The sequence below is a fragment of the Eretmochelys imbricata genome, chromosome 2, assembly GCF_965152235.1.
Source record: "Eretmochelys imbricata isolate rEreImb1 chromosome 2, rEreImb1.hap1, whole genome shotgun sequence".
NCBI lineage: Eukaryota > Metazoa > Chordata > Testudines > Cheloniidae > Eretmochelys > Eretmochelys imbricata.
In genome coordinates, this window is record NC_135573.1 from 154,219,719 (window position 1) to 154,246,939 (window position 27,221).

The 27,221-nt window shown below is 43.3% G+C and overlaps 1 protein-coding gene across 1 annotated transcript in view; it reads right to left on the reverse strand.

Annotated features, from left to right (window-relative positions):
* Window positions 1–27,221, reverse strand: part of LOC144260155 (dynein axonemal heavy chain 5-like) — a 259,923-nt gene that overhangs the window by 81,896 nt on the left and 150,806 nt on the right. Inside the window, exons 50-53 of the mRNA XM_077808714.1 lie at window positions 25,439–25,606; window positions 16,013–16,231; window positions 14,049–14,225; window positions 10,247–10,441 (exon numbers count right to left, since the gene is read on the reverse strand). Of these exons, the coding sequence (XP_077664840.1) occupies window positions 10,247–10,441; window positions 14,049–14,225; window positions 16,013–16,231; window positions 25,439–25,606 (759 nt within the window). The remainder of the gene's footprint in view (window positions 1–10,246; window positions 10,442–14,048; window positions 14,226–16,012; window positions 16,232–25,438; window positions 25,607–27,221) is intronic.

The window sequence follows — 27,221 nt, forward strand, 5'->3', positions numbered from 1 at the left end:
AGGTATGTCTGGATTACATCACACCCCTTAGGCTTTGATTCTGCTGTATTTCCTTTGGGAATCTGTTGTTCCTTCACTTATACCTTTGTGAGGAAGAGGAGTGAAAGGAGCACCTCTCTCCGAAGGGCAGTCTATATTCTTTCCTGATGGCATTTAGTGGGGAAGAAAGTGTTTGGATTTTGCAGCACAGTCATCCACCATCTTATCCAGCTTTTCTCCATAAAGCACGGAGCCTGTAAACTTGGCCAAGCATCAGACCTGCTTAGAGCCACCTTCCAGATTCAGAGCCATAGGCATTGCTGGCGCCTGGCTACTGAGCTGGAAGCCATGGTTTGTGCTGAGGAGGACCTCACTGCATCCATTCAGACATCAGATACAAACACTGTTGCTAGGGAGACTTTCTTTAAAGTGGAGCCAAAGTCAGGGTTATCTCTGTCCTTAATGGGTTTGAGATATTCCAGCCAGGAAAGAGATGCTCTTGCAAAGCAGGCAGCTGCCAGGGACACTCAGAGAATCATGGAGGAGGCTTGAAAGCCCTTTTGGAGAGAGGCCTCCATCTTTCTTTTGCTGGATCCTTGGGATAGAACTCACAGTCTGACGAAGTAACCATACCTGGCGAGGGATGCTCAATCTTCAGAGGTGTCAATCTTCAGTGTCTCAGCAATGGTGCCCTGTGGTTCTTGAATGTTATAGACCCTGAGGTCACTCTTGTTAAGGTGTTGCCCTTGTCAGGCTTGTTCCATGTACCCCTAATCACTTCCTCAAGGGACGAGTGAAGGGGTATTGCAGTACTCAGCCGAGGAGCTTAAGGGGAGAAATTTACTCTAAGGCTTAATCTCAGAAGCCTGCTGAGGTTTCTGAGCCAGACAGCTCACCCTCCTCAGTAGAGGAAGAGGGGTCAGGGGTATCTCATCTCCTGGATTTGTTGTGCTTTGTGTTTCCCTTTTTAGCCTTTTAAAAAAACATGTAAACCTCTTTTACCCTTGTTGTGTGTTTTGGGAGTGCAGAGGCTCGGCTGAGGCTTTGGTGAGGCCTTTTGCAGCTTGCCTTCCTTCAGACCTGGAGCCCTCTCGAGACGTCTGTCCCAGAATCCTCCCCACTGAATCCCATTCCCCCTGGGAGGGGGGAACTCATTGTCAGAGCCCTCCTGGTTGGCTTGGGAGGGAGGAGGGCTGATTAGAAGCCCTGCTTCTTTCCCTAAAGCATTCAGAACAAACTTTAAGACTTGGGGGGGCGACTTGTGGCCCCACAAGCCTCCCCTCTTTGTTTGGCAGGCGTTCACTGGGACTTACACTCTAAGTAGCGTGGTCAGGGTCCTCCCCACTGTTGGTGCCTCTCCCTGCTCTGCACTGGGGTTCCTCGTATATTTTCCCCCCACTGGATTCATGGTTACCTTAATGGGTAGGGGACCCCACCTGCCTGTCCAACTTGAGCCCCAGGACCTAACAGAGTAAGGAATGGAAGGCTGGGTGGAGGCTGGGCCCAACTCGTTATCTGCCTAACCTGGACAGGCTGCCTCCCATATACAGCATTGCTTGGATTTGACCTGATGCTTTCTTGGCTGCTCTGCTGTTCCTATAAGGGACAGGGAAGCCAGCAGGGAGATGCTGCAGTGGAGGCGTTGGGACTCGGGAGGGTTAAACCCCTGAAGGGTTGACTGACTCATGGAGGAGGAATGCTGAGGAGCGAGAACACTGCTCCCTACAGCCCCCCAAAAAGGGCAGAAAAGCTGAAATAGAAGGATGAAGGATGAGAGCCGAAGAAGCCACCCTGTCTGCTGCTATGGAGGCAAAAAACCTAGCAGCAAGCAGGAGCAGAGGGGGCATGGCCACCTGGCCAGACCATGCGGCACCAGAACTCTGATCCCACGTCCATGAGCAGCTGAGAGAGGAGAGCATCCCTGATGTCCAGAATTGTGGGAGATGCTGGGCTACAGAAAAAAAAAGAACAGAAGTATAGTGACTTACTGCCTGTAAGAGACTAACAATGGATTTATCTGAGGAAAGATGAGACAAATGGGATTAATTGACTTTTTAAAATTCATTTAACAGAAATTTTACAAAATCAATATGAATACCTTCTGGAATGCATAACCTATAATGTCTCAGTTCTGTTGCATTCCCTTACTCTTGGTATTTGCTTCCTCTCTTTTAACACTTACATAAGGAGATCAACAATTCTATTTATCTTTAAATAAAAAGTCTAATATTTGCCCTCTAGTAGCAAATGTGTAAGAAATATATACCTTATGTCACAGGTTTAAAAAGGATCATTATAAATACCTGTCTTTTACAATTTTCTCTTCAGTTACTCTCATGGAAAATCATACTGGGGTGTTTTTGTTAACATTTGGATCTATAAATGTCCCCTTATCCTTCACAGGACTTTAAGTTTTTTAAAACACCTCTCTCTCTTTACATTTTATCTTTTCCCATTAATTTAGCTGCAGTTCTTTATCCTTTCTACATATGGTGTTACAAATCAGTCTGTACAAACTGGGTTACAGTTCTGAGTCATATGCTAAATATTACTGGCTTCCCTCTCTAGCTAAGAAGGGCCTTAGGGAACTGGTAGATTCTTGCTCAGGTACCCCTCTAGCTAAAACACAGATTGAGGTGATTTTGTTAGCCTGTTAGTAAACAAAACAAAACCCCCAAAACACGTAGATTCTAACATCCATTTTTTTCTTGGCAGGTCTCTGCGGATATTTTATATCATTTTTTTCTTTTTTCTCATTTTAGTTTTGTCATGCTCTTAGCTGTGTTTCTTCGCCATATCTGGGGTGGGGGTGATGTTTCTCAATTACTGGTTTAAGGGTTCTGGGCTTGATACCAAATCCTATTGATTTCCCTCCCTAGATGATGTGGCCTTCTGTTTGGAGGTTGCAGGCACAACAGAAAGGTAAGGGTTTAGGTCATAATATCATGTCTGGGACATCATCATTGCCCAGGTTTTTGTTGTCCTATTCTTTTTTATTAGTCTCTTTTCTCATCCATCAACCTCATTTTGACAGGCTCTAGAGGCAGTATATTACTCACCATATTAACAGTGATTGGGTATCCATGTGATAAATTGCAATCCTCATGCATCTTCGACTGCCTCGGTGGCACTCTCCCAATAATCCATCTCCACCAGGACCACATTGGCAGACAATAGTATAAAGCTCCCATTTCTACCTCTTCAGGATCATGAGATATTGGACTTTAAATCCATCAAAGATGCAGGATTGCACTATTGCCCATCTTGCATCCTTGAGCAGTGGAGTTTGGAGAGGAGGTAAAAATTCCACACTTGTTGAGGAGAATAGAAAACTATCAAGTAAGAAATTTCTCTTCTGTTAGCAGCTTCTCTCTTCATTCACCACTAATGGATTAATGACCCCCCAACTATGGAATTCAAAGGTGGTGTTGCTGGAGGCTCCAGGATTATGTTCCATCCTTCAGCTCAGGCCTAGAGCAGAGTTCTTCCACAAATACAGAAAACCTCCAGCAACCAATTATTAGCATTAAGACACTATATGTCTAAATCTCTCACTAGAGAACATTTTCAATTTATATTCTGGTCATTTACCAAACTACCAGGATGGGTTGAATTCAGAGAGAAGGTGCGGACAGAAATAAAATTATCAGGTAAGAAAATTCTCATTCTGTTGCACGGCTTCTCTCCTCATTCATTACTCCTGGGAAGTAATGAGCAGTGCATACCAGATGTAGAGAGGGAAAGAGTAAGCAGAGTTCAATTATTATAGTAGAATAGTAGGCAGGAACAGATGTTTCCTCCATATAAAGCAAGAACTTTATACACTAAGGAATTATATGGGAACCAACCCAGCAGCACCTTCCTACCAAAGGATGTCTCTACAGAGGAATGGAAACTTACTTTGCAAATACTCCTCGGGTGAGGCTCATACACTCATACCCAGTACCTTTAGGGACTTCTGTGAATAGTTTCCCAACTATTCACAGAATAGCATGCCAACTGGTGCAGGATTTTTACATCTTGCCTGCAGCAACTTTGAGGCTCTCGGGCCTTGGCATTATGATAGAATGAAATGAACAGGGTGCAATTGGCATATGCATTCTGTATGCTTGAAATATATCTTTAGAGCTGTAAGAATGCCTATTTATGCCATAAATCTTCCAAGGGTTAGAATACAATGATGGGAGAACTATTTCCCAGGAATTGTAGAAAGCGTAACTTACCTTGAAGAGAAAGGTTTCTGGAACTATAAGAATAACCTTTTCCTCATGACAAAGGCAGTGTGGTTTTTGTAGGGATATGGGAACTAATTCTCAAACTTACTTTTCAGAAGTAATGGTGACAAGAAAGGCCAGCTAAAGGCTCATCTAATTTGTCACTGTGATTAAACTTGGCACCTGATACTCAAATGCAAGATCTGATGTGCCTGGCTACAAAATGCCACTATGGTTGGTACCCACATTTCTATAGCGCTCAGTTGTAGGACTCCAACCAAACCTCCTGGAGAAACTCTAGTGTAGCTGAGATCACCAGATCTTTGGGGATTATAATAATATTCATATCACAACAGCACTGACAGGTCAGGGCATCACTGTGCTGGACAATACACAGTGAGGCAGTCCCTGTCCCAAAAAGCTTTCTGTTTCCCCACAATCCTGACATGTAAATTTGGCCAGATGAGTAAATGAAATATCCTGGTTGAGTTCTGTCTGGATACGAAACTGTATCATTGCTTAATGGAGATTCCATGCTGAACTACATTTCTCTTCCAATGCCCAAGTTGTTAAAGGTAGATGTTCCCAGTCTACATGAGGGCCAAATCGCACCTGGAGCTGCAGCTAGCGAGAGATGTCAAGAGTAACAAGAAGGGTTTCTTCAGGTATGTTGGCAACAAGAAGAAAGCCAAGGAAAGTGTGGGCCCCTTACTGAATGAGGGAGGCAACCTAGTGACAGAGGATGTGGAAAAAGCTAATGTATTCAATGCTTTTTTTGCCTCTGTTTTCACTAACAAGGTCAGCTCCCAGACTGCTACGCTGGGCATCACAAAATGGGGAAGAGATGGCCAGCCCTCTGTGGAGATAGAGGTGGTTAGGGACTATTTAGAAAAGCTGGACGTGCACAAGTCCATGGGGCCGGACGAGTTGCATCCGAGAGTGCTGAAGGAATTGGCGGCTGTGATTGCAGAGCCATTGGCCATTATCTTTGAAAACTCGTGGCGAACCGGGGAAGTCCCGGATGACTGGGAAAAGGCTAATGTAGTGCCAATCTTTAAAAAAGGGAAGAAGGAGGATCCTGGGAACTACAGGCCAGTCAGCCTCAACTCAGTCCCTGGAAAAATCATGGAGCAGGTCCTCAAAGAATCAATCTTGAAGTACTTGCATGAGAGGAAAGTGATCAGGAACAGCCAGCATGGATTCACCAAGGGAAGGTCATGCCTGACTAATCTAATCGCCTTTTATGATGAGATTACTGGTTCTGTGGATGAAGGGAAAGCAGTGGATGTATTGTTTCTTGACTTTAGGAAAGCTTTTGACACGGTCTCCCACAGTATTCTTGTCAGCAAGTTAAGGAAGTATGGGCTGGATGAATGCACTATAGGGTGGGTAGAAAGCTGGCTAGATTGTCGGGCTCAACGGGTAGTGATCAATGGCTCCATGTCTAGTTGGCAGCCGGTGTCAAGTGGAGTGCCCCAGGGGTCAGTCCTGGGGCCGGTTTTGTTCAATATCTTCATAAATGATCTGGAGGATGGTGTGGATTGCACTCTCAGCAAATTTGCGGACGATACTAAACTGGGAGGAGTGGTAGATACGCTGGAGGGGAGGGATAGGATACAGAAGGACCTAGACAAATTGGAGGATTGGGCCAAAAGAAATCTGATGAGGTTCAATAAGGATAAGTGCAGGGTCCTGCAGTTAGGACGGAAGAATCCAATGCACCGCTACAGACTAGGGACCGAATGGCTAGGCAGCAGTTCTGCGGAAAAGGACCTAGGGGTGACAGTGGACGAGAAGCTGGATATGAGTCAGCAGTGTGCCCTTGTTGCCAAGAAGGCCAATAGCATTTTGGGATGTATAAGTAGGGGCATAGCGAGCAGATCGAGGGACGTGATCGTCCCCCTCTATTCGACATTGGTGAGGCCTCATCTGGAGTACTGTGTCCAGTTTTGGGCCCCACACTACAAGAAGGATGTGGATAAATTGGAGAGAGTCCAGCGAAGGGCAACAAAAATGATTAGGGGTCTAGAACACATGACTTATGAGGAGAGGCTGAGGGAGCTGGGATTGTTTAGCCTGCAGAAGAGAAGAATGAGGGGGGATTTGATAGCTGCTTTCAACTACCTGAAAGGGGGTTCCAAAGAGGATGGATCAAGACTGTTCTCAATGGTAGCAGATGACAGAACGAGGAGTAATGGCCTCAAGTTGCAGTGGGGGAGGTTTAGATTGGATATTAGGAAAAACTTTTTCACTAAGAGGGTGGTGAAACACTGGAATGCGTTGCCTAGGGAGGTGGTGGAATCTCCTTCCTTGGAAGTTTTTAAGGTCAGGCTTGACAAAGCCCTGGCTGGGATGATTTAACTGGGAATTGGTCCTGCTTCGAGCAGGGGGTTGGACTAGATGACCTTCAGGGGTCCCTTCCAACCCTGATATTCTATGATTCTATGATTCTATGAAGGAATCCCAGCTTCAAGATGTCTGGTCTTTTCTGAAGGTACAGTGTGGGGTCCTTGCCTATTTAGCAAGTCCAAAGTATCTTCTCGGCCAGTGAAGGATGAGGAGGAGGATTTCAGCTTCTTCTTCTTCAATTTCTTTTGTATCCTTTATGTGAACTCTCTGGAAAGGCAGCAGATTCTTCTCTTCCCAGGACACTATTTCCATTGTCATGGAGAAGCTTTGGACTCTGGTTACTCCCCGGTTTTCAGAATGGATATAAACATTCATGCCTCAAAAATAAGGCAACTCTTAACAGGAAGCAGGGGGACACTTCCTCTGCAAATACCATAATTGCCTGCCATATAGTATCTTGCACCTTCCATTGAAGCAGCTGGTACTGGTCACAGTCACAAAAAGGATATGGTACTCAGTGGTCCCATCCCATATGGCCATGTTTGTGGTTTTTGCTTTTTAAAATAATCTATTTAAAGACACACCCTTATAGATGTGTCAAAATGAACTAAAAGGACACCTACGATGAGATTTTGGAAATTTGTCTTCCAAGTATGCTTGCTTCCATAGTGAGTTTGCAAGGGTCTAGCGTGAATGTTGTGTTGGCTTTCAACATGTTGTTTATGCTTGCCTCCCCACACAGGGGCACTGGATGTTATCTGAGAATAATGCTTAATTTTGCATTGCATCAAGTACATGGTTTTATGTTTTCAGAAGGAATTTCAGCAGGTGTGCTTTGAGAAACCCATGAGGAATGAAGCTGATGCATGGCACTAGCAATCCTAACCATTGGAAATAACTAACTAACTACTACAAGGAGTCCTTGTGGCTCCTTAGAGACTAACAAATTTATTTGGGCATAAGCTTTCGTGGGCCATAACCCACTTCATCAGATGCATGGAGTGAAAAATACAGTAGGCAGGTATAAATATACCGCACATGAAAAGATGGGAGTTGCCTTACCAAGTGCGAGGTCAGTGCTAACAAGGCCGATTCAATCAGGGTGGATGTGGCCCATTCCCAACAGTTGACAAGAAGCTGTGAGTATCAACAGAGGGAAAATTACTTTTTGTAATTACTTCTCCTGGCTGTTTACAATGGTGAGGTAGTACACTATTTATCCTGGCCTGGGGACCTGTTGTGATAACTGGGCCCACAAACTGGGACTAATTGTGAGCTCAATTGTAAAAAGTATGTGAATGTTCATAAGATGTCACAATAACCTATAATGTTGATGGGAAAAGATACAAAAAGGAGGCAGAAAGACTAAATTAATCAAAACAAAAAGGCCTCCTGATATAACTCACGGAACGTGGTAAGATCATGCTTGGTAAATACAAAAAAGTGGAAACAGAAATCAGTGAACCAAAATTGGTGTGCCAGAAACTATGTCTAATTGGTGGACAAAATAATGGGGGGGGATGGTCTGTTCCACCCACCACTTCGTTTTGGGATCTGTAATGGGGTGTACCAGCCCTGCACTGGACAAGAAGGGGTTAACTCCATATTGTGGGTAGAGGATGTCACACCTCCTGACCACTGCTGGGCATGCTCCAACTAGAGCCTAGGTATAAAAGAGAGCAGCCCAGCTCACTCAGGGCTGACCACTGAAGAGAGAGGACGCACATTACAGGCGCACACCCAGCAGCTGCTGGAGCCCCAGATCACGAAGGCAAAGTGCGTTGAGAGCCAGGCAGATACCCGGCTGCCCATGGAAGCCCAAGAGAGGACGGAGTTTTTGAGAGCTTCACAGGCTGACGACCCCAGATGTCCAGGAGACCTGTGGACAGCAACGTTCGAAAAGAGGGTAGGAAGTAACCCAGGGGGATTAGACATTGATCCGGTTGTGGAACTGGGACAAAGGCAGCATATTTCAGATGGATCCCTGCTGACCTAGTGGCAAATCCACTCGATGTTGACCGGGCTCTGGGTTGGGACCCAGTGGACTATGGAGGGTCTGGTCCCCCGGCCCCTACCCTGGCTACCACCCAGCCCTGAGTGGCATCTCACTTCCCCCATGGCTTCTAGGCCACACAGCCCTGATAAGTGGGCAGCCATATTGACTCTGGCCACTGGGCCACACTGCCCCGAATAGGTGGGCAGCCATATTGACTCTGGCCACTAGGGAACACAGTCCTGCTTAAGAGGGCAGCCTCACTGACACTGGCCCTTAGGTCATACTGCCCTGGGGCTAAGGGTAGCCATTTGGACTCAGCCGTGGGGCTATAATACCCCACTTCCACCCCAAAGAGTGACAGGGTGTACCATTAACACTGTTTAAGAGAGTGAGTGGCTATGTTATCACTTCTAGCCTATATATTCCATCTAAATTAATACAGCAGACCACACAACAAAGGAAGGGTATTGGTACGTATACCTCGATTGTTGAAGAAGCTTGTTAACTGACTTGGGGAGTCTGAAAGGCCTGTTCCCCCAGGCTAGCTAACATGCAGGTAAGTACTATAGGTGCAACCTAGTACCACTCATGGCTTTCCTCAGTCAGTCAGGATCATTCTGATCATGGGAAGGGATTTCTCACTTACCTCCCTGGAAGGGGAGCTAGGTAGGAGCCCTGCTACTTTCCCCAAGGAGCAGCAGAAAGCCCCTTTCAGGACCCAGCCCAGCTCTGTTGTGGGACTTACCAGCTGAGCTGGCCAGATAGCTTCCTCCTTGTCTGTAGGCTCTCTCCCTGAAAGCTCAGAAACCCCTTAGTTGGCTTTTCTGCTTTGAAGCCGGGACTCCACAGGGCATGGCAGGGACCTGACATGCCAGTCTGACTCTATGCCCCGTGCCCTGGGAAGTGGCAGGACATAATTCCCTCTCTAGAGAGCCTATAAGTGCTGCCTTGTGTAGGGAGCCCTGTTTACATTTAAGTCAGTTGTTTGCAGGACAGCTCAGCCATGCCTGAGTTGGGACAGAAGAGTCTGGCAGTGGCACATCCAAGGGGTTGACACCACCACACTGCTATTTACCTGACACAGGGGAGGGGGAGGAGAAGGAGGAAGATTAAAACTTGCAACTGCACAAAAATGAATACAAAGATGATAAAATCACTGGGAGAAAGTGAATCGCCAACTTGTCATACTTCTGGAGGCAGAAAATCTGGTGGCCTGAGTTGAAGGGCAGAGCTTAGCCTTGGAGCCTCCAGCAACACTACTGGACCACTGCTGAAGGGGCATTAGCCCATGAAAAATGAATGAAGAGAGAAGGTGTGCAACAGAAAGGAAACATTAACATGGAATGCGGACTGAACAAATCATCTATTTGAAGATCTCACAGATCTGGAATGTAACAGTAAGTCCCAAATCCCAAAGAGGATCGACTGGTCACTAGAGTGTGGGTAAGGTGGTCAAAGGTGTAGGATAAATACAAGTTATCACATGGATATCGTCCTTTTACATAAAGACATAATATATGTGTGATCTTTACAGCATTTCTTTACATCTTTTCACCATATACAGAATATAAAATGAAGACTTGATTCGAATTACCATAGTGCACAGCCAAAATATGGTGGTGTATAATTAACTTGTATTGGTTATTATACTATTAGCAATGATCTAACATGACACAGAGATGAAAAATGATTTAAACAAAGAATGTACCTGGAGTTCGTTATTCTTTTCCTTATTCTTAATCCAGATCTTTCCTTGACCCTGTGGGTCAATCAGCAAAGGATATCGAGATGCCTTTGTGACAATGATGCCATTCTGAATTGAAAGGTCATCATTTGGAAGACCCTGGAGGCTCCATTCTCCAATTGTAGCGTTGTCAACAAGCATACTGATGAGGTTAAGATCCTAATATAAAAAGCTTAAATTATTATCTGTTAGCATGCTCTTATTAAAAATGCTTAGTTGGAAGCTAAAGTTTGTGAAAAAGCAAACACGCTTCATCTCGCTGGGTTTTAGAGCTTGGGCTCCAGCTTGAATGGGAATGCCTACACTGCTATTTTTAGCCCCATAGCATGAGCCCCACAAGAATTGTCTGGGGCTCTGAGACTCGCTGCCATGTTTTTGTTTTTTATTTTGAAAATTAGACGCACCATAAGACAAAAAGGCTAAGTGACCGGACTGGTCCAACGAAGGGAGTCAGTGTCAGAGCCAGGATTAAACCGCAGGAGTACTTTACTCCCAGTTCTGTTCTCAGTCCACAACCACACTCTGTGTCACTGTTAGTGAGCTGCCCTCCTTTTTGCCAGCTCAGCTACAAGCAGCCACTTTGTAGCCACATCTGCTGTAGGCAGCCTTTGTCTTCGGCTTCATCCTGCAAAACACTGCCCATTACAGCTATAAATTCATATCATGCCCTCCAATAGATCCAAAGGCAGGGAGCGACTATCCCACAAACTCCAAATCATAGCAATTAATTTACATTTTCAAGGGTATTTTCAAAGAAAAGGATTAGAAACTTACTGTTAAAATGTCAAGGCTTTCCCCCGCTTTTATTCTCTTTTAAGGCCTGATCCTGCAAAGATTTACTCACATGCTTAACTTTATGTACTGTGAGTAGCCTGATTGGCTTCGATGGCCTAAGTCTCCCCAATTTAGAGGTGGTCAGAGCTAGGCTCGCTATTGCCAACCCCAAGAGTTCAGAAATCATGAGTCAGGCCTCCAAAAATCAAGAGATTTTAAAAATAATATAGTTTGAGTTCTTTTATTTGCCTTCTGTTTGGGGGGCTTTTAGCATTCACATTTTCAAGTTTTCTTTGCAACTACTAGGGCTAGAAACTTCTTTATTTTTTAAATGTAAGCTGAGATTCTTACAAAAGCAGATGACTCTAGAAGATGAAGCTTTAAGAAAAACACCAAAAATTGCAAGACTTGTCATAAAATCATGAGAGTTAGCAACACTGGTGGCTGGAAGACCTAATGGCTAGTTCTATTTGCATTCCTTTGACACCTTCAGTCTGACCATGTCAAAACCTTAATAATTTCATTTCAAGCTGGGAAAAGTGAGGCACAAAGAAGTTAATAGTAAGGCTGTCAAGCAATTAAAAATATGAAAAAAAAATTAATCATGATTAATCTTGTGATTAAAAAAATGAATCGTGATTAATCGCACTGCTAAACAATTATAGAATACAATTTATTTGAATATTTTTGGATGTTTTCTACATTTTCAAATATATTGATTTCAATTACAACACAGCATACAAAGTGTACAGTGCTCGTTTTATATTTATTTTTGATTACAAATATTTGCACTATAAAAAACAAAAGAAATAGTATATTTCAATTCACCAAATACACGTACGGTAGTGCAATCTCTATTATGAAATTTAAACTTACAAATTTAGAATTATGTACAAAAAATAATTGCATTAAATTTTTTTTTAAAACTTTAGAACCTACAAATCCACTCAGTCCTACTTCAGCCAATCACTCAGACAAACAAGTTTGGTTACAATTTGCAGGAGTTAATGCTGCTCATGTCTTGTTTACAATGTTACCTGAATGTGAGAACAGGTGTTCACATGGCACTATTGTAGCTGGCATCACAAGATATTTACTTGCCAGATGCGCTAAAGATTCATATGTCACTTCAAGCTTCAATCACCATTCTGGAATACACGTGTCCACGCTGATGACGGGTTCTGCTCGATATCGATCCAAAGCAGAGCAGACCGAAGCATGTTCATTTTCATCATCTGAGTCAAATGCCACCAGCAGAAGGTTGATTTTCTTTTTTGGTTGTTCGGGTTCTGTACCTTCCGCATCCAAGTGTTGCTCTTTTAAGACATCTGAAAGTATTCTCCACATCTCGTCTCTCTCAGATTTTGGAAGGCACTTCAGATTCTTAAACCTTGGGTCAAGGGCTGTGTCTATTTTTAGAAATCTCACATTGGTACCACCTTTGCGTCTTGTCAAATCTGCTGTGAAAGTGTTCTTAAAATGAACATGTCCTGGGTCATCATCTGAGACTACTATAACATGAAATATATGGCAGAATGCGGGTAAAACAGAACAGGAGATATACAATTCTCCCTCAAGGAGTTCAGTCATAAATTTAATAACGCATTTTTTTTAATGAGCATCATCAGCATGGAAGCATGTTCTCTGGAATGGTGGCCGAAGCATGAAGGGGCATATGAATGTTTAGCATATCTGGCAAATAAATACCTTGCAATGCCAGCTACAAAAGTGCCATGTGAACGCCTGTCCTCACTGTCAGGTGACATAGTAAATAAGAAGCACTCAGCAGTATCTCCCATAAATGTAAACAAACTTGTTTGTCTTAGCAATTAGCTGAACAAGAAATAGGACTGAGTACACTTGTAGGCTCTAAAGTTTTACATTGTTTTGTTTTTGAGTGCAGTTATGTAACAAAGAGTTTAAAAATGAAGCATGAAGCTTGAGAAACGGAAAAGCTGTTTAGTTCCATTTTACAAACATTTTCTAGCAAATCTTGATTATCCTGATGTTATACTTAAGTAACCCTAAATCCTAGTAAACCTTATTCTGTGAGTGAGGAGTCAATTGCTTTTCCAACTTAATCTGTAAAAACAGTGGGTTAAAGTATTCATTACACAATCTGGCAGAAATATGAAACAAATAAAGGGAGCTTTCATCCAGATCCATCCTTGATATTCATGGCTTTATACTTCAGGATCATAACAACAAAATAAGTGATTCTAGGTTGACCAGATTTTTAATGTTGGTGGGAGGGATAGTGGGTAACAACGGAAAGGGAGTGGTCTTGGTGACAATAGGAAGAGGTGCTTGGGAGAGTGAGAGAAGGGAACCTCTGCTCTCCTCAGCCAAACAAGCCTCTTCCCTCTCCTACATGCCATCCTGTGGGTTTGTCACAGGAGGAGTGCGGATTAAAGGACAAGTACAGAGGGGTGGGAGAGTCCCTGGAAAGTTCTGGCAAGAGTATGATAATCCTTTCAGGGGGAAGTCCTTGAAACACACATGTACTCATTGCTTTTAGTGAAACACACCCTGAAAACAAGGATATTTTGGTTTTTAGGGACACAATCACCCTATATATGCTGACAGGGATTTGATTGCCTAAAATTGCCGCCATTGACTTCAATGGGAGCAGGAACAGGCTCTTTTTTATATTATCTTACTGTCATGAAATACCATATATAGCTAAAGTGATTCACAGAAATGTTAACATAAGAGGTTCTCAGATTACAGTAACCTGGTTGAATTTGCTAACTCCACCATGTGATTCAGTACGTGCAGGATTTATGATGTACTGAAGTAAAAAGAGAAGATTTTTGAATGAGATTTTTTCATATTAGCATATTTGCCAATTTTTTTGTTTAAAGAAGGAGATGGAACTTGACAGCCGGTAAATCTTTTCAAAGGATTTCTCTGTTAAGAATTACATGTTCTTAGCAGTATTTCTCTGTGGGGCACAATAATGTATCTTTTTCTAGAATGCAGGAATACTTACGTCACTATATGGAATCCTATTTTGGTCCATCTCTGTCTTCCACAGCCGGAGCAGCAAGTTTCTATACTCCTGATTGAATGGCCCAGAGTAGGAGAGAAATCCAGTGGCTAGAAGAACATTTCCAACTAATCGAATAATTTGATCTTGAAAATTTTTGCTGCTTTCTGTCCAACGAATCTAAATTTTAAAATGTTGTAAAGAACTTTGTTAAATAGGCACAAAATTCAACTGAAGTTCAAATCAAAGCATCTATTTTTTCTTCCCAGTATATTTTTACTGCTAATTGAACCAAGAGTGTTTTGGGCTTAAAACAGTCTATTCTGAAAGCATAAGAAATTTCCTAAATCACTTTTTTAATTATTCCCTTACTGTTATGAATTTCTATTCTCATTTGTTTTGTATGCACTATGGGCCTGGTCTTACAATCTTTACTTAAACAAAACTCTCATTAAAGCCAGTGACAGTTTTGCCCAAGTGAAGATGGCAGGACCAGGCTCTGTGTATCCCCTTATCGTGCTGTCGGTCTCAGAAAGTATAGCTGACTCACAGGTCCTGAAAGATCTTACAGCTCAACACCCATGAAAACCCACCATACTGAATTGCAGACACATGTTCAGATTTGCTCTTTCAGTTTAAGTATTGACTTAAAAATATGTAGCCAAATCATTCAATACATTTCATATATATTTAGAACACAATAAAAAACTGACAGCTTTTTCGCTTCAAACTTCGAGACTCTGTGGATGCAATGGTGGAGGCAAAAAATGTCTTTATAGTTCTGAACAGCCACAGCATATGATTAAATCATCACATCATATACTTGATGATGGAATCAATTAGATCAAGTCTTGCACCACCACTGGTCTAGCTGTCCCTGTTTCTGCTTCAGCGGTCACAAGTCCTCCATAAGCAGGGTGACTTGTGAAGAACCCAGGGAAGAAGGAACCAAGGAGCCAACCCATCAAAGTGAAGGACATACGGTGAAATCCTGGGCCCACTGGAATCAATGGCAAAACTCTCATTGACTTCACTGAGGCCAGGATTTCACCCAAACAATTATTATAAGGTGCTACCAAATGATCAGCAGAGATGAACAGTATCCTGCTTCAGAGTCCTCTGGAAAGGTTCAGGTTCCATAAGCCTCTGAAGTCGGGCCATCAAAGTAGTTCCCTCACCCTTACAAGGAACGGCAACTTCAAACTCAAAGCACATGGGGCAATGGTCACACCATGACATAGTCAAAATTTCCAACCCTTGGGTTCAAAACATATATCCAGTGTTTACTGGAAGCACACATAATTTCGTAAAGGCAATGCTCCTCTATCTTCAGATATGCATTCTGAATTAAAAACAAAGTATTTTAAAGATCTGAAATGCTGCCAGGTCTTATTCTTCTACTGGGTGAAAACTATAACAACATCTGTGACCCGACAGGTCTTGCCCATGGGATATTGACAAATCAAAATTATACCCTATGGATTGAAATGTTTGTCAACTCACAGACCTGCAACTGGAAGTTTTGCAGGGAAGTAGTCAATACTTTGAACTACTATTCTTGGGTATATATAAAAAAGAACAATTATTTTCATAATATTTAATTCAAATGTTTAATTAAAGACCTATTTCATGATCCTATTTAAGTTAAAGGAGTTTTGCCAGTATTGCTCCCAGTGCTTAAATCAAACCATTAGCACAACGTGAATTGCAGAATAATGATCTAAATATGCATACAAAAGAGCAATATTAACTCAACAGGCTATTATAACTTTGTTATATACACACAGATCAACCAAGAATTTTATATATATATATATATATATATAAGCAAAATACAATAACATTCACACTACAGTATATAGATGTCACTTTTTGTCTGTGAATTTATTTGGCACTATTGATTGTTGCTATGGATTGTGCTCAAAGCAATTAATTTATGCTGGATCTCTGCTCAGATGCATCAATACCTTTTCTCCACCTAATCCTTCAATTAGGGCTGTGGCATTGTTCATCTTCCATCTGCATGCGTCAGCATCATCCAGTAAAGTTTGTTTCTCTTGCATGGTAGCATTATACATGGCTTGTACTTGGTCCAATTCCCTCTGTTTCTCATCAAGCTGGTTCTGTGCATTATTTAATTCAGTTTGCGCAACTGCTAGCCTTGCTTCCTGCAACGCTAGATTTGCCTACAAATAATTCAGGGTGAAAAATATTGAATCCCAATTATCTGACAGTTCTAACTCATAGCATTCATTCCATACTACTATAGTGTTGTACGTACTGTACAGTACTGGGGTATTATTTTAATACAATGCTTTGTTTGAAACCACAAAATTTGAATATAGTTTCTTTTTTCAATTTTAGTTATTGCTGGCAAGAAATCACAACATTAAGCAGCTTGGTGCAATATTAAACTGCTTTGATTCGTTAGTATCTTCAGGCTGATCAGTTAATCATACAATGCATCTTCATTTTCAACAGTTCAAAATCGGCAATGCACTCGAAGGCCATCATGAAACAGCTGTACGCTAGGGACTTTAGGCAATCTGTTCGGTATTACACCCAAGACTCAAACTTTTGTAATTTCTTCTCAGGGCAAGAACAAATGACAACTGTGACTTTTGAATTATGAACAGCTAATTATGGAAACTACTGATTTTCCTCCCAACTACTTCTGTCATAAAAGTAAAAGGAAGCACACTGAACCAGTTGCACTAAACATGCATTTTTGCTCTTCTGGGAGCTAAAATCCAATCAACATGCTTCACCTAACTGTTTAATTCTTAATTACTAATATTAAATCATTGAAATCTGAGCTCATGACTAGTGCATTCCTACCAGACAAAACTGATATTTATTCAATGAATTATGAAAAGTTTATTCCACTATATACATGATTGTAAAAAATCAGGGAGCAACTAAAGGAAACCCTGCTTAGTAATCACATTTATAATTAAAGATTATTTCCAGCTGAACTGGTTATTTTGGAATTTAACAAGCATCTGGTTTAATCACCATGTAACTTAACTCTATACTCCTTTTGTTACAAGATTTCTGAAGTGGTCATGCATTTTCTGTCAAAAGCTTTATTACCCGTATATATCTCATAAAAGGTCTCACTTAGGCAAATACCTCCCACCTTGCCCAAACCAATAAACAAATAGAACATTGACACTATTAGGGTGACTCTGTAAACAGTCTAAATAAGCACTGATTTGTAACACAAGGCTCTGCTAAGAAAATGTCCTTAATTCTGATTATAATATGCTGAAATCCAGTAAATTGTCCTTGCTTTAATTAGTGAAATCCTTGTGAAAAAGAAAAGCCAAGTGCATGTCTTGAGATTTTATCCCAAGAGCAGGGCTGGATTTAGCAGCAGATGACCCAGGCAACTGCCTGGGGTGCCAGGCTTGGCGGGTGCTGGGCTTGGGGTGCTGCCTGGTTTACTCAAAATCAACTGACAAAGTGTTCTGTTTTTCTTGCAAAATATTTGACAAGAATGCCAAATTGTTGCTTATGCTTTCTGGGTACAATTACTGGCATAACTTAGCTGATTCTCTGAAGCAACATGAAAAGTCACCTGGCCATTTCGTGCCCTACTCCAAATGGATGGAGTTTGAGTCTAGGCTCAAGCTAAATAAATGCACAGACGCAGAAAACCAACGCATTATTACTGTAGAAACCCAGCATTGGAGGAACATGCTCAATTACCCTCTTCCTTGCAAACATGGGAGGCCAGTGACCCAGCCACCCAGGGAGGCTAATGCTTGTCTCCTCCCCTTGTGCCTGAGGCCCCGCACCTTCTGTCCCCTCTCCCCTGCAGAAGCCCAAAGCACTCCCACCGCAGCCCCCTGGTCCCAGTGCCGGATGGCCGGGGGCCGAGGGCCCAGCCCCGGTGTGCCACAACCTCAACTCCCACAGCCCCTGGGCAGCGTGGCCACAGCATCCCCAACCCCGGTGCTGTGGGTGGCTCGGAAGCGCAGCTGCCGCGCCCCCAGCTTCAGGACTCCAGATGTCTGGGAAGCATAGTCGCCATGTCCCCAGCCCCGGGGTCAGGTGGCCGGGCAGCACCAGCACTGCACCCCTGGCCCTGGGGCTGAAGCAGTCAGGCAGCACAGTCACCAGGCCCCCAGTCCCAGTGCTCGGGCAGCCAGCCCCAGAGCACCAGGCAGGCAGCACGGCCCAGCAGCAGCTGCCCCAGTGACCCCGAGTCCCTTCAGGAGGCATGCTGGCCTCGGGGCAGGGCCATGGTAGGCTGTTTGGGGAGGCACAGCCTCCCCTTGCTTACAATACCCACCACCATGCTTGCAAAGAATAATATGGCTTTCCAGAGTTTGTTGGATATGTTGTTCACTGAACGTAACGGTAATTTCCTTGGTTTAGTAGAGCTCCTTGGGAAATACTATAATGTCTTTCATGAGCACCTACATTGAGTAGTTCGTAAAGAAACTGTGGACCATTACTGCAGCAAAACAATTCAAAACAAATTGACTGACCTTATGGAAAGAAAGGTGCTTGATAACATATTGATGCGGCTCGGCAAAGCCAAGTACTATGCCGTAATAATGGATTCCACGCTTCCCATATCGGTCACAAATTGTCATTTACAGTAAGATTTGTTGATGACAAAGATGGCTGTATCCAAGTAAAGGAACATTTTATCTGTTTCCGGTCTGTGGACAGACTTTATTAGAAAAGACCTAACAGAACTGTTCATAAATGGCTTGAATGAGAATAAAATAAAGCTTTAGGACTGCTGTGGTCAAGGCTATGACAACGGTGTGAACATGACGGGAAGAAACAATGGTGTCCAGGCAAGGATTCTTGCGCTGAATCCAAGAACTGTCTTCCTGCCTTGTGGCTGCCGTTCCCTCCACCGGGTTGTGTCCGATGCAGCATCATTTTCTTTACATTCAGTATCTCTCTTCGGAGTACTGCAAAGGCTATACATCCTGTTTTCAGCATCATTTATCAGGTGCAAGATCCTCACAGCCATGTTACAAATCTGACTGTGAAGCTGCTAAGTGATGCTCGCTGGGAGAGCTGCATTGACCGCATAAGACCAGTGAGGTACCAAGAGACTGAGGTTTACGACGTATTGATGGAACTGGCATAGTCAAGTAAAGCCAAGGCCAGAGCCCAACACGAAGTGCAAAGCCTGGCAAACCAGATCACTGACTTCAAACTTCTGGTCTCAGTTGTGGTTTGGCACAATATCCTGTTCCCAGTAAACACTGTAAGCAAGGCATTACAAACTCAGTCAATGGACATCACGACCACTACTACTTTGAAAAGAAGCTGCCTTGATTTCTTTGCAGCCATCAGAGACAACGGATTTGAAGATGCCATCATGCTGCTAAAGAAATGGCGGAAAACTTGGGAGTTGAGCCAGTCTTCAAGGAAACTCATAGTCATCGGAAAAAGAGAGTTTGGTTACGAGGGCAGAGATGAAGTGATGGGAAGCTCAGAAGAAAAATTCAAGAGGGAGGTTTTTTTGCTCACTTTTTAACTGCTTGAGTGTCCATTGAAGAAAGGTTTGGATAAATGAAGCAGCACAAAAAGACCTCGCGGGGGAGGGGAGGTTGTATGACCTTAGTAAGCTGCCAGCAGACAGGAAAACACTTTTGGACAATTGTACAGACATTCTCTGGACACTGACACATGGGGAATGTTCTGACATCGATGATAAAGACCTGTATGTCAAATTGGACAACACCTGTCACATTCTACAAAACAGGAAGCACTCTCTTTTCCAATTCATTCATGATGCAGAGCTGACAGACACTTTTCCTAATCTGTGGATAGCTTTGAGGATTCTGTTCACGCTGCCCGTCACAGTTGCAAGTGGTAAGTGCAGCTTTTTGAAGCTCAGGCTCATTAAAACATAACTTTGATCGATGATGGCTATTTTATCGCTTCAAAATGCTATTGGCCAGTCTTTGGATCTCTGTGACACTCTGACAGTTCGCAAGGGCAAAGGTGAGAAAAGCAACTTTTTGAACGGAAGGACTAGAGTTAACATTCTAAGGCTGTCACTTACTGCAACACTATTTAATGCTGGTCCACCAAATATTAGTGCCCAGTTCAATTTGTTGAAGTTAGTACATTTCAGTTATTCTTAAAATTAAAAAGTTTCTATAAGCTTAGAGGAAACCATTTTTATTTGCTTATATATGGCATGAATAAATACAGATTTACAGATCCTATCATGCAAATTTATCATCTTATATGACAGGGATAAATCATGCATGCAAATCATAGAATCATAGAATAACAGAGTTGGAAGGGACCTCTGGAGGCCATCTAGTCCAACCCCCTGCCCAGAGCAGGACCAATCCCAACTAAATCATCCCAGCCAGGGCTTTGTCAAGCCTGACCTTAAAAACTTCTAAGGAAGGGGATTCCACCACCTCCCTAGGTAACGCATTCCAGTGTTTCACCACCCTCCTAGTGAAAAAGTTTTTCCTAATATCCAACCTAAATCTCCCCCACTGCAACTTGAGACCATTACTCCTTGTCCTGTCATCTGCTATCACTGAGAATAGTCTAGATCTATCCTCTTTGGATCCACCTTTCAGGTAGTTGAAAGCAGCTATCAAATCCCCCCTCATTCTTCTCTTCCGTAGACTAAACAATCCCAGTTCCCTCAGCCTCTCCTCATAAGTCATGTGTTCCAGACCCCTAATCATTTTTGTTGCCCTTCGCTGGACTCTCTCCAATTTCTCCACATCCTTCTTGTAGTGTGGGGCCCAAAACTGGACACAGTACTCCAGATGAGGCCTCACCAATGTCGAATAGAGGGGAACGATCACGTCCCTCGATCTGCTGGCAATGCCCCTACTTATACATCCCAAAATCCCATTGGCCTTCTTGGCAACAAGGGCAACACTGTTGACTTATATCCAGCTTCTCGTCCACTGTCACCCCAGGTCCTTCTCTGCAGAACTGCTGCCGAGCCATTCGGTCCCTAGTCTGTAGCGGTGCATTGGATTCTTCCATCCTAAGTGCAGGACTCTGCACTTGTCCTTGTTGAATGTCATCAGATTTCTTTTGGCCCAATCCTCCAATTTGTCTAGGGCCCTCTGTATCCTATCCCTACCCTCCAGCATATCTACCTCCCAGTTTAGTGTCATCTGCAAACTTGCTGAGGGTGCAATCCACACCATCCTCCAGATCATTAATGAAGATATTGAACAAAACCGGCCCCAGGACCGACCCTTGGGGCACTCCGCTAGATACCAGCTACCAACTAGACATGGAGCCATTGATCACTACCCGTTGAGCCCGACAACCTAGCCAACTTTCTACCCACCTTGTAGTGCATCCATCCAGCCCATACTTCTTTAACTTGCTGACAAGAATACTGTGGGAGACCGTGTCAAAAGCTTTGCTAAAGTTGAGGAATAACACGTCCACTGCTTTCCCTTCATCCACAGAACCAGTTATCTCATCATAGATGGCAATTAGATTAGTCAGGCATGACTTTCCCTTGGTGAATCCATGCTGACTGTTCCTGATCACTTTTCTGTCTTCTAAGTGCTTCAGAATTGATTCCTTGAGGACATGCTCCATGATTTTTCCGGGGACTGAGGTGAGGCTGACTGGCTTGTAGTTCCCAAATCGTGCATCAAAGTCATGAAATGGACTACAAATGCAGTAAAAAATAAGGTATTCAAAAGTTTAATACATGGTGGGGATCGCTGAAGATGCTCCTCGTCTGGAGCACCATATGGTCTAGAGCTGGCCCTGGCCAAGCGTGATAAAACATACAGCATGAAGTCTGGTGGGCCCTAAGAGAAACGGCTCTGTCAACAGAGAATTAGAGGAGCAAATCTGATTCATGTCAACAAAGGAAGAGTACATTGTTCCATGAATTCAACCTCCGGGGAATAGCAATGTCAACAAGAACTTCAGTAGCTATTGCCACTACATCTGCTGACATACAGCAGATCATAGGGACGAGGCTGGTGATAGCAATTATTTTATAGTGGAGAAAAGCAAGGAAAAATACACACCATGACACCTAAAAGGTGAGGTGTGTGAGACTGAGAGAGAAGACTTGAGAGAGAGCTGCCCCCTATAGAATGGGGTATTTGGAACTGAAACCTAATCCAACACAAAGAGGCAGGTCTTTGGGAGAAAAGAACTAAACAGATCAACTGGAACAGGGAGCTTAGGTATCAGGGCCTGCAGCAGAGCGAGTTTGGAAGAAGGCCTGCAGCTGAATCAGTCTCCAGTCAAACTAACCAGTACAGCTGGCCGGAAGTGGGATGCCTGATTGGCTACTTCACCTGATTGGTTGGAAGAGTCAGCAGACTGGCTCTTCAGCACAGCAGCAACAGCTGTTCAGCAGCTGCTCAAAGCATTAGCCCATGGCTGTTATAGTTTTGTGCCTGCTTGTTCCCACTCCTGTTCCTGCCTTGGACCCAGTCTTACCTCACTCCAGGGAACCCAGTCCTGACCCTTGGCTGCAATTCCTTACCTTTAGCTCTGGAATCTGACCTCTGACTCTGATTATGACCCCTAGCTCTGATTTCTGACTTCTGATTTGAACTCTGACCCTTGATTCTGGAGCCTGGCCTCTGACTCCAGCTCTGACTCTGATCTGTGATTCCTGGCTACCGACTCCTGCTCTAACCACTGGGCATGATCGTCCATGTCCTGATCACTGACAGTGTGCGTAGCCCAATCACAAACAATAAAAGGACTAGGATTGATAGGGCAAGCATGGATTCGATAAAGGTCAGTATCTCTCTGACAGAGACAGTGGAAGCCCTACAAGACCTTGCAAGCCCAGATTGCTGCCCTGCAGGCACAGAATGCAGCCCTGTAAGCTCAAGCCATGCTACCTTCAGCAGTGACCACTGCTCCTCATGGACTCAAGTTCCCCCTACCTGACAAGTTCCATGGAAATTCAGTGTCAGGTCATATTTCTTCTCTGCCCACAATTGCACCCTACTGACCAAGCCCGAGAGGGATTGATTATAAGCCTGCTTCCCAGGGAGGCCCTGGCTTGGGTATCTCCACTCCTGGAATAATCAAGCCCACTTCTGGGACAATTTGAGGACTTGGTTCAAACTATGGTGATGATCTTCAGTGACCCAAGTCACAAGTGTATGGCCAAAACCACGTTTCAAGTGTTGTAGCAGGAACACGGGCCAGTTGCTAAATACGTAGTGGAGTTCTGATGTTTGGTAGAAGAGACCGAGTGGAATGAGGCTGCCCAGTGTTATCATTTCCGGATCACCTTAATCAATGATATTAAAGATGAATTGGCATGGGTGGAATCCCTGTCCATTCTGGAAGCCTTATCTGACCTATGCATCAAGATTGACTATCGCTTGACCAAACACTGGCAAGAAAAAAGATGGACCTCTTGGCTCCAGCCAGCCCTGCTGGTTCAGCCCTTCCCCCATCACCAAGCCCTTCCTTGTTGCCCAAACCCATGCAAGTCAAGGAGGCCTGACCCTGCCTCTCAACATGAAGAAGAATCAATGCTGGTCAACAGCCTATCCCTATACTGCAGGGAACTAGAACACTTTGCATCAAGTAGCCCTGCCAAGGTTCAATCTGTGCCCTGGTCAGGTAAACATCAAGCACGTGCCTCGATAGGGGGTCCAGGCTGGGCTGGCATCCTTCCTCTCTCCCCAAGCAGCCCACACCAACTCGTGTCTGCCAGTACCCTGGTGATGGCCAATCAGGATCCAACATATTTCCAACTCCCTCTCAGGCTCTGGCACTCTGTGATGCCCGATACCAACCTAGAGACACTGGTGGACTTGTTTGCCCTCAGGCAATTTCATGGAACTGGAGTTTGACCAACCACACAATACCCCCATCCAGTGCAAGGACTCCACCAAGTTAGTGGAGTCCATAAATGGTTCACTCCTTTTGTTGGGACTGGTCACCCACCGGATGGTTCCCCTAGAGTTAACTGCCATTTGAGGCCACCAAGCAATTTTCCAATTTGGGCTAAATTCCTGCACCAGATTCAACTGTTGTCCTTGGCATCCCCTGGTTCATCACCCACAACCCGCACATCTGCTGGTGATCAGGCACAGTACACTTTGACTCTGTCTTGCCAACAGTTCTGTTTCCCAAGAGTTGACCCAGGACCGGCAAACTACTGCAGTGTACTGTGTCCTCCTCCGAAGAATTCAAAGGGAGGATCCAAAGATGCAAAGGGAGGATTCAAAGGCAACTCCCATGACCTCCCCAATAGCTCCTGGGATTCCTGTTACATATCAACACTGTGCAACATGTTCAAAAAAAAGAAAGCCGACAGCATACCGCCTCCTCACAGCTATAACTTTAGGATTATAGGAAGTCCAGATAGTGACCCCTATAGTTAAGGTTACCACCATTTTCCATTATAATAAAATGTTTGGTTTATAACTTTGCCAAACTTTAACTGTTCAGGCTGATTATTATTTTATTTTTAATCAAAAACAGTTCAGAGAGATGAGGGAAACCTTTTCCCCATTGTAAATAATTCTTTCAAACTTTGTGTTGAGAAGCTGTAGTATCTCCATACTTTGGAGAAGGGACTTGAAATTTGGCACAGAGGCACTCTGGTATCAGGAATGTATCTTTTTCCATCAAAGTGAAAAACCACCCACGTTTGCCCAAGTAAGCCTTTGAAAGATTTCACATATGCTCAGGAGAGATTTGTTAGAGTTTGGCAGCTAAATTCTCCAAAGATTCCATTTGCACCGAGCATGCTCCAGCTCCTCACAGCTTATACATGTGAACTGAACAGAGGATGCTCCATACCAAGGCTGTGGAGGCTGAGCAGTAATTTCCTTGCAATTGCTCTTCCTAGCAGCAAGCCACAAACAACCTTTCACTAGGCCTAGGGGAGACTCATAACACAGGCCCACATCCCAACGCACACAGACACGCTAATTAAAGTTTTTTTTGTCATGGTCATGGGCTTGTGGTCTTCTGGCTGAGCACCTCCCTTGGACTGGGCCCTGGTAAAGTGTACCCATTTCCCCTCTGTATTTGGGGCCTGCCCATCAGCAGGGAGCCACTGTGACACTGTACTTTCAATATTTTTCCATGCTGGAGCCCAAGCAGAGTGAAGGAGAAGGAGAAGCTGGGCTCTGCATGAGGCGGGGTTCTGTCTAAAAAACAGTATGTGATCATGCAGTTAAAGTCTATATTATAACATATATGCATCAGAGGTCGAATTAAAGTTGCACAAGCAAACTTAATTCTGGCATTTCCCCAACTTCTAAATGCTTGACTTTCCAACCTTAGTGTTCTTTTAACATAGTTTCTTTCAAAGTAAATAGTTTAGTTATTTCAAATGTGATGAGAAGTTATTTTTACCCATGTGTTTTAGCATTTTAACCCATCTCTCACTGGTGGAAAATAAATATATGAAATACCTTAAGGGGAAGGACTTCTTTATTAATACTGTAGAAGTATGCCATTGCTTGTGTCCATGAACACAGACCTGCTACATTCCCACAAACTTTTTTAGCCGTCTCCAGATTATAATCTTCCATGTCTAAATAAGGCTGTAGCAGTTCCACAATCTCTCCTGTAATTGAATCCTATTTAATAAAAAATATATATATATTTATATATACACACACAAAACACAATACATCATTTTATCATGCATATAAAAGTAGAACACATTGTAAAGCCAAAAAACTGTAATTAGAAGAGTTTATTTGCAAGAAATCTAAAGATAAAGTTAAATTATAAATTCAATTACATGATTGTGACCAATTAATTTTCAGGCAAACATGCAGTATGAACATATGATCCTTACCAAAATAATAATCACTTTACAGTGTGCATAATTATACTTATTTTAAAAACATGACTGTAAAATAATATTGTTCTTCAAAAAATGTTTTTTCTTAAAAAAGTGATTTACCATTATATGTATATTAAATCACTTCACTTTTCAACTCCTTTTCCCATTTACATGGGGCAGGAGGTGCCCACAGTTCTTCGCAACTCCTGCCAGTCCATGGCACAGGTTCACAGGTCTTGGTGTTCCATTGTATTCTCTTCAAACTTCTCTTGACAGAGTCTTTCCATTGTATTTTCAGTCTTCCATGTCTTTTCTTGCTGCCCTCTTCCTCCCATTCTTTCTTTGCTGGTTTCTTCCATTCTTATCACATGTTCAGCCCACTTCAAGTATGCGCTCTTCAGCCTTTCTATCACTGCGAGTCCCAAGTTCATCTTCCCCCTAATTTCTTCCAGGCACACTCTGTCTACCCCCTGCTTGTCTGCCATTCTCCTCAGCATATTATTTTCAACTATCTGTATCTCCTTTTCTTAGATCGCCATAAGACCCACCATTTCCAAATCACAGAGCAGGCAGGAACAAATACATGCAGCATACACTTTTCCTTTCAGTTTGTTACTTAATTGCTGGCCCTCTTTTCAATTCTCCAGATCTCTCTCCAATTGCACTAAGCGTACTTCCCAAGCACACAAATTCATTCTTCTGCTTCTCTCCTGAAACCTACCAGCCTATATTAAATATCCCTCTTAATTATTAATCATTTATATTACTATTGCACCCAGAGTATTGTATTTGGGTTTATATTTCACTCGGTATTGGAATATGGTGCTCTACACTGTTTTTTTTCTTTTTTAAATCTAGGTTGTACCTACATAGGATTAAGTTAGTCAAAGTTTTGCTTGGGATCTGCTCTAGAAAGATGATGGAGAATTTATATCCACATGACTTCAATAATTTAACACCAGTTTTAAAGTGATCGATTTATGTTCTTAATTTTCTTTTTGAACTTTCCCCTGTATTCAGTGCTCAGAGTGTGTTGAAAAAAATTAGCAACCTATCAGATTTTGCAGAGTAGGCTTGAATTTGAAAGCAGAACACAAACAATTAAAGCAAATTATTAAAAGACGAGATCGCTTCTAGTTCAATATGGATGCACCAGGAGGAGGGAAGAATGCTTTTCGCACCTGTGCAGAGGCCAGCTACAATCTGACTGGGGAGCGAATGCATTCTTTTTGGCTGATGCAAGCCTCCCCAAAGGAGCAGGGAATGATGGGTGAGGGGAGGACTATGGCCACACCCACTTATCACACTTATTAGCAAACCTACCAGTGTTGAGGGAAGTGCAGGCTGCACCCTTTCATCCTTTTTAATGGGTAGTGGAGTTGCTTCTCCTCACAGTTTGCCAG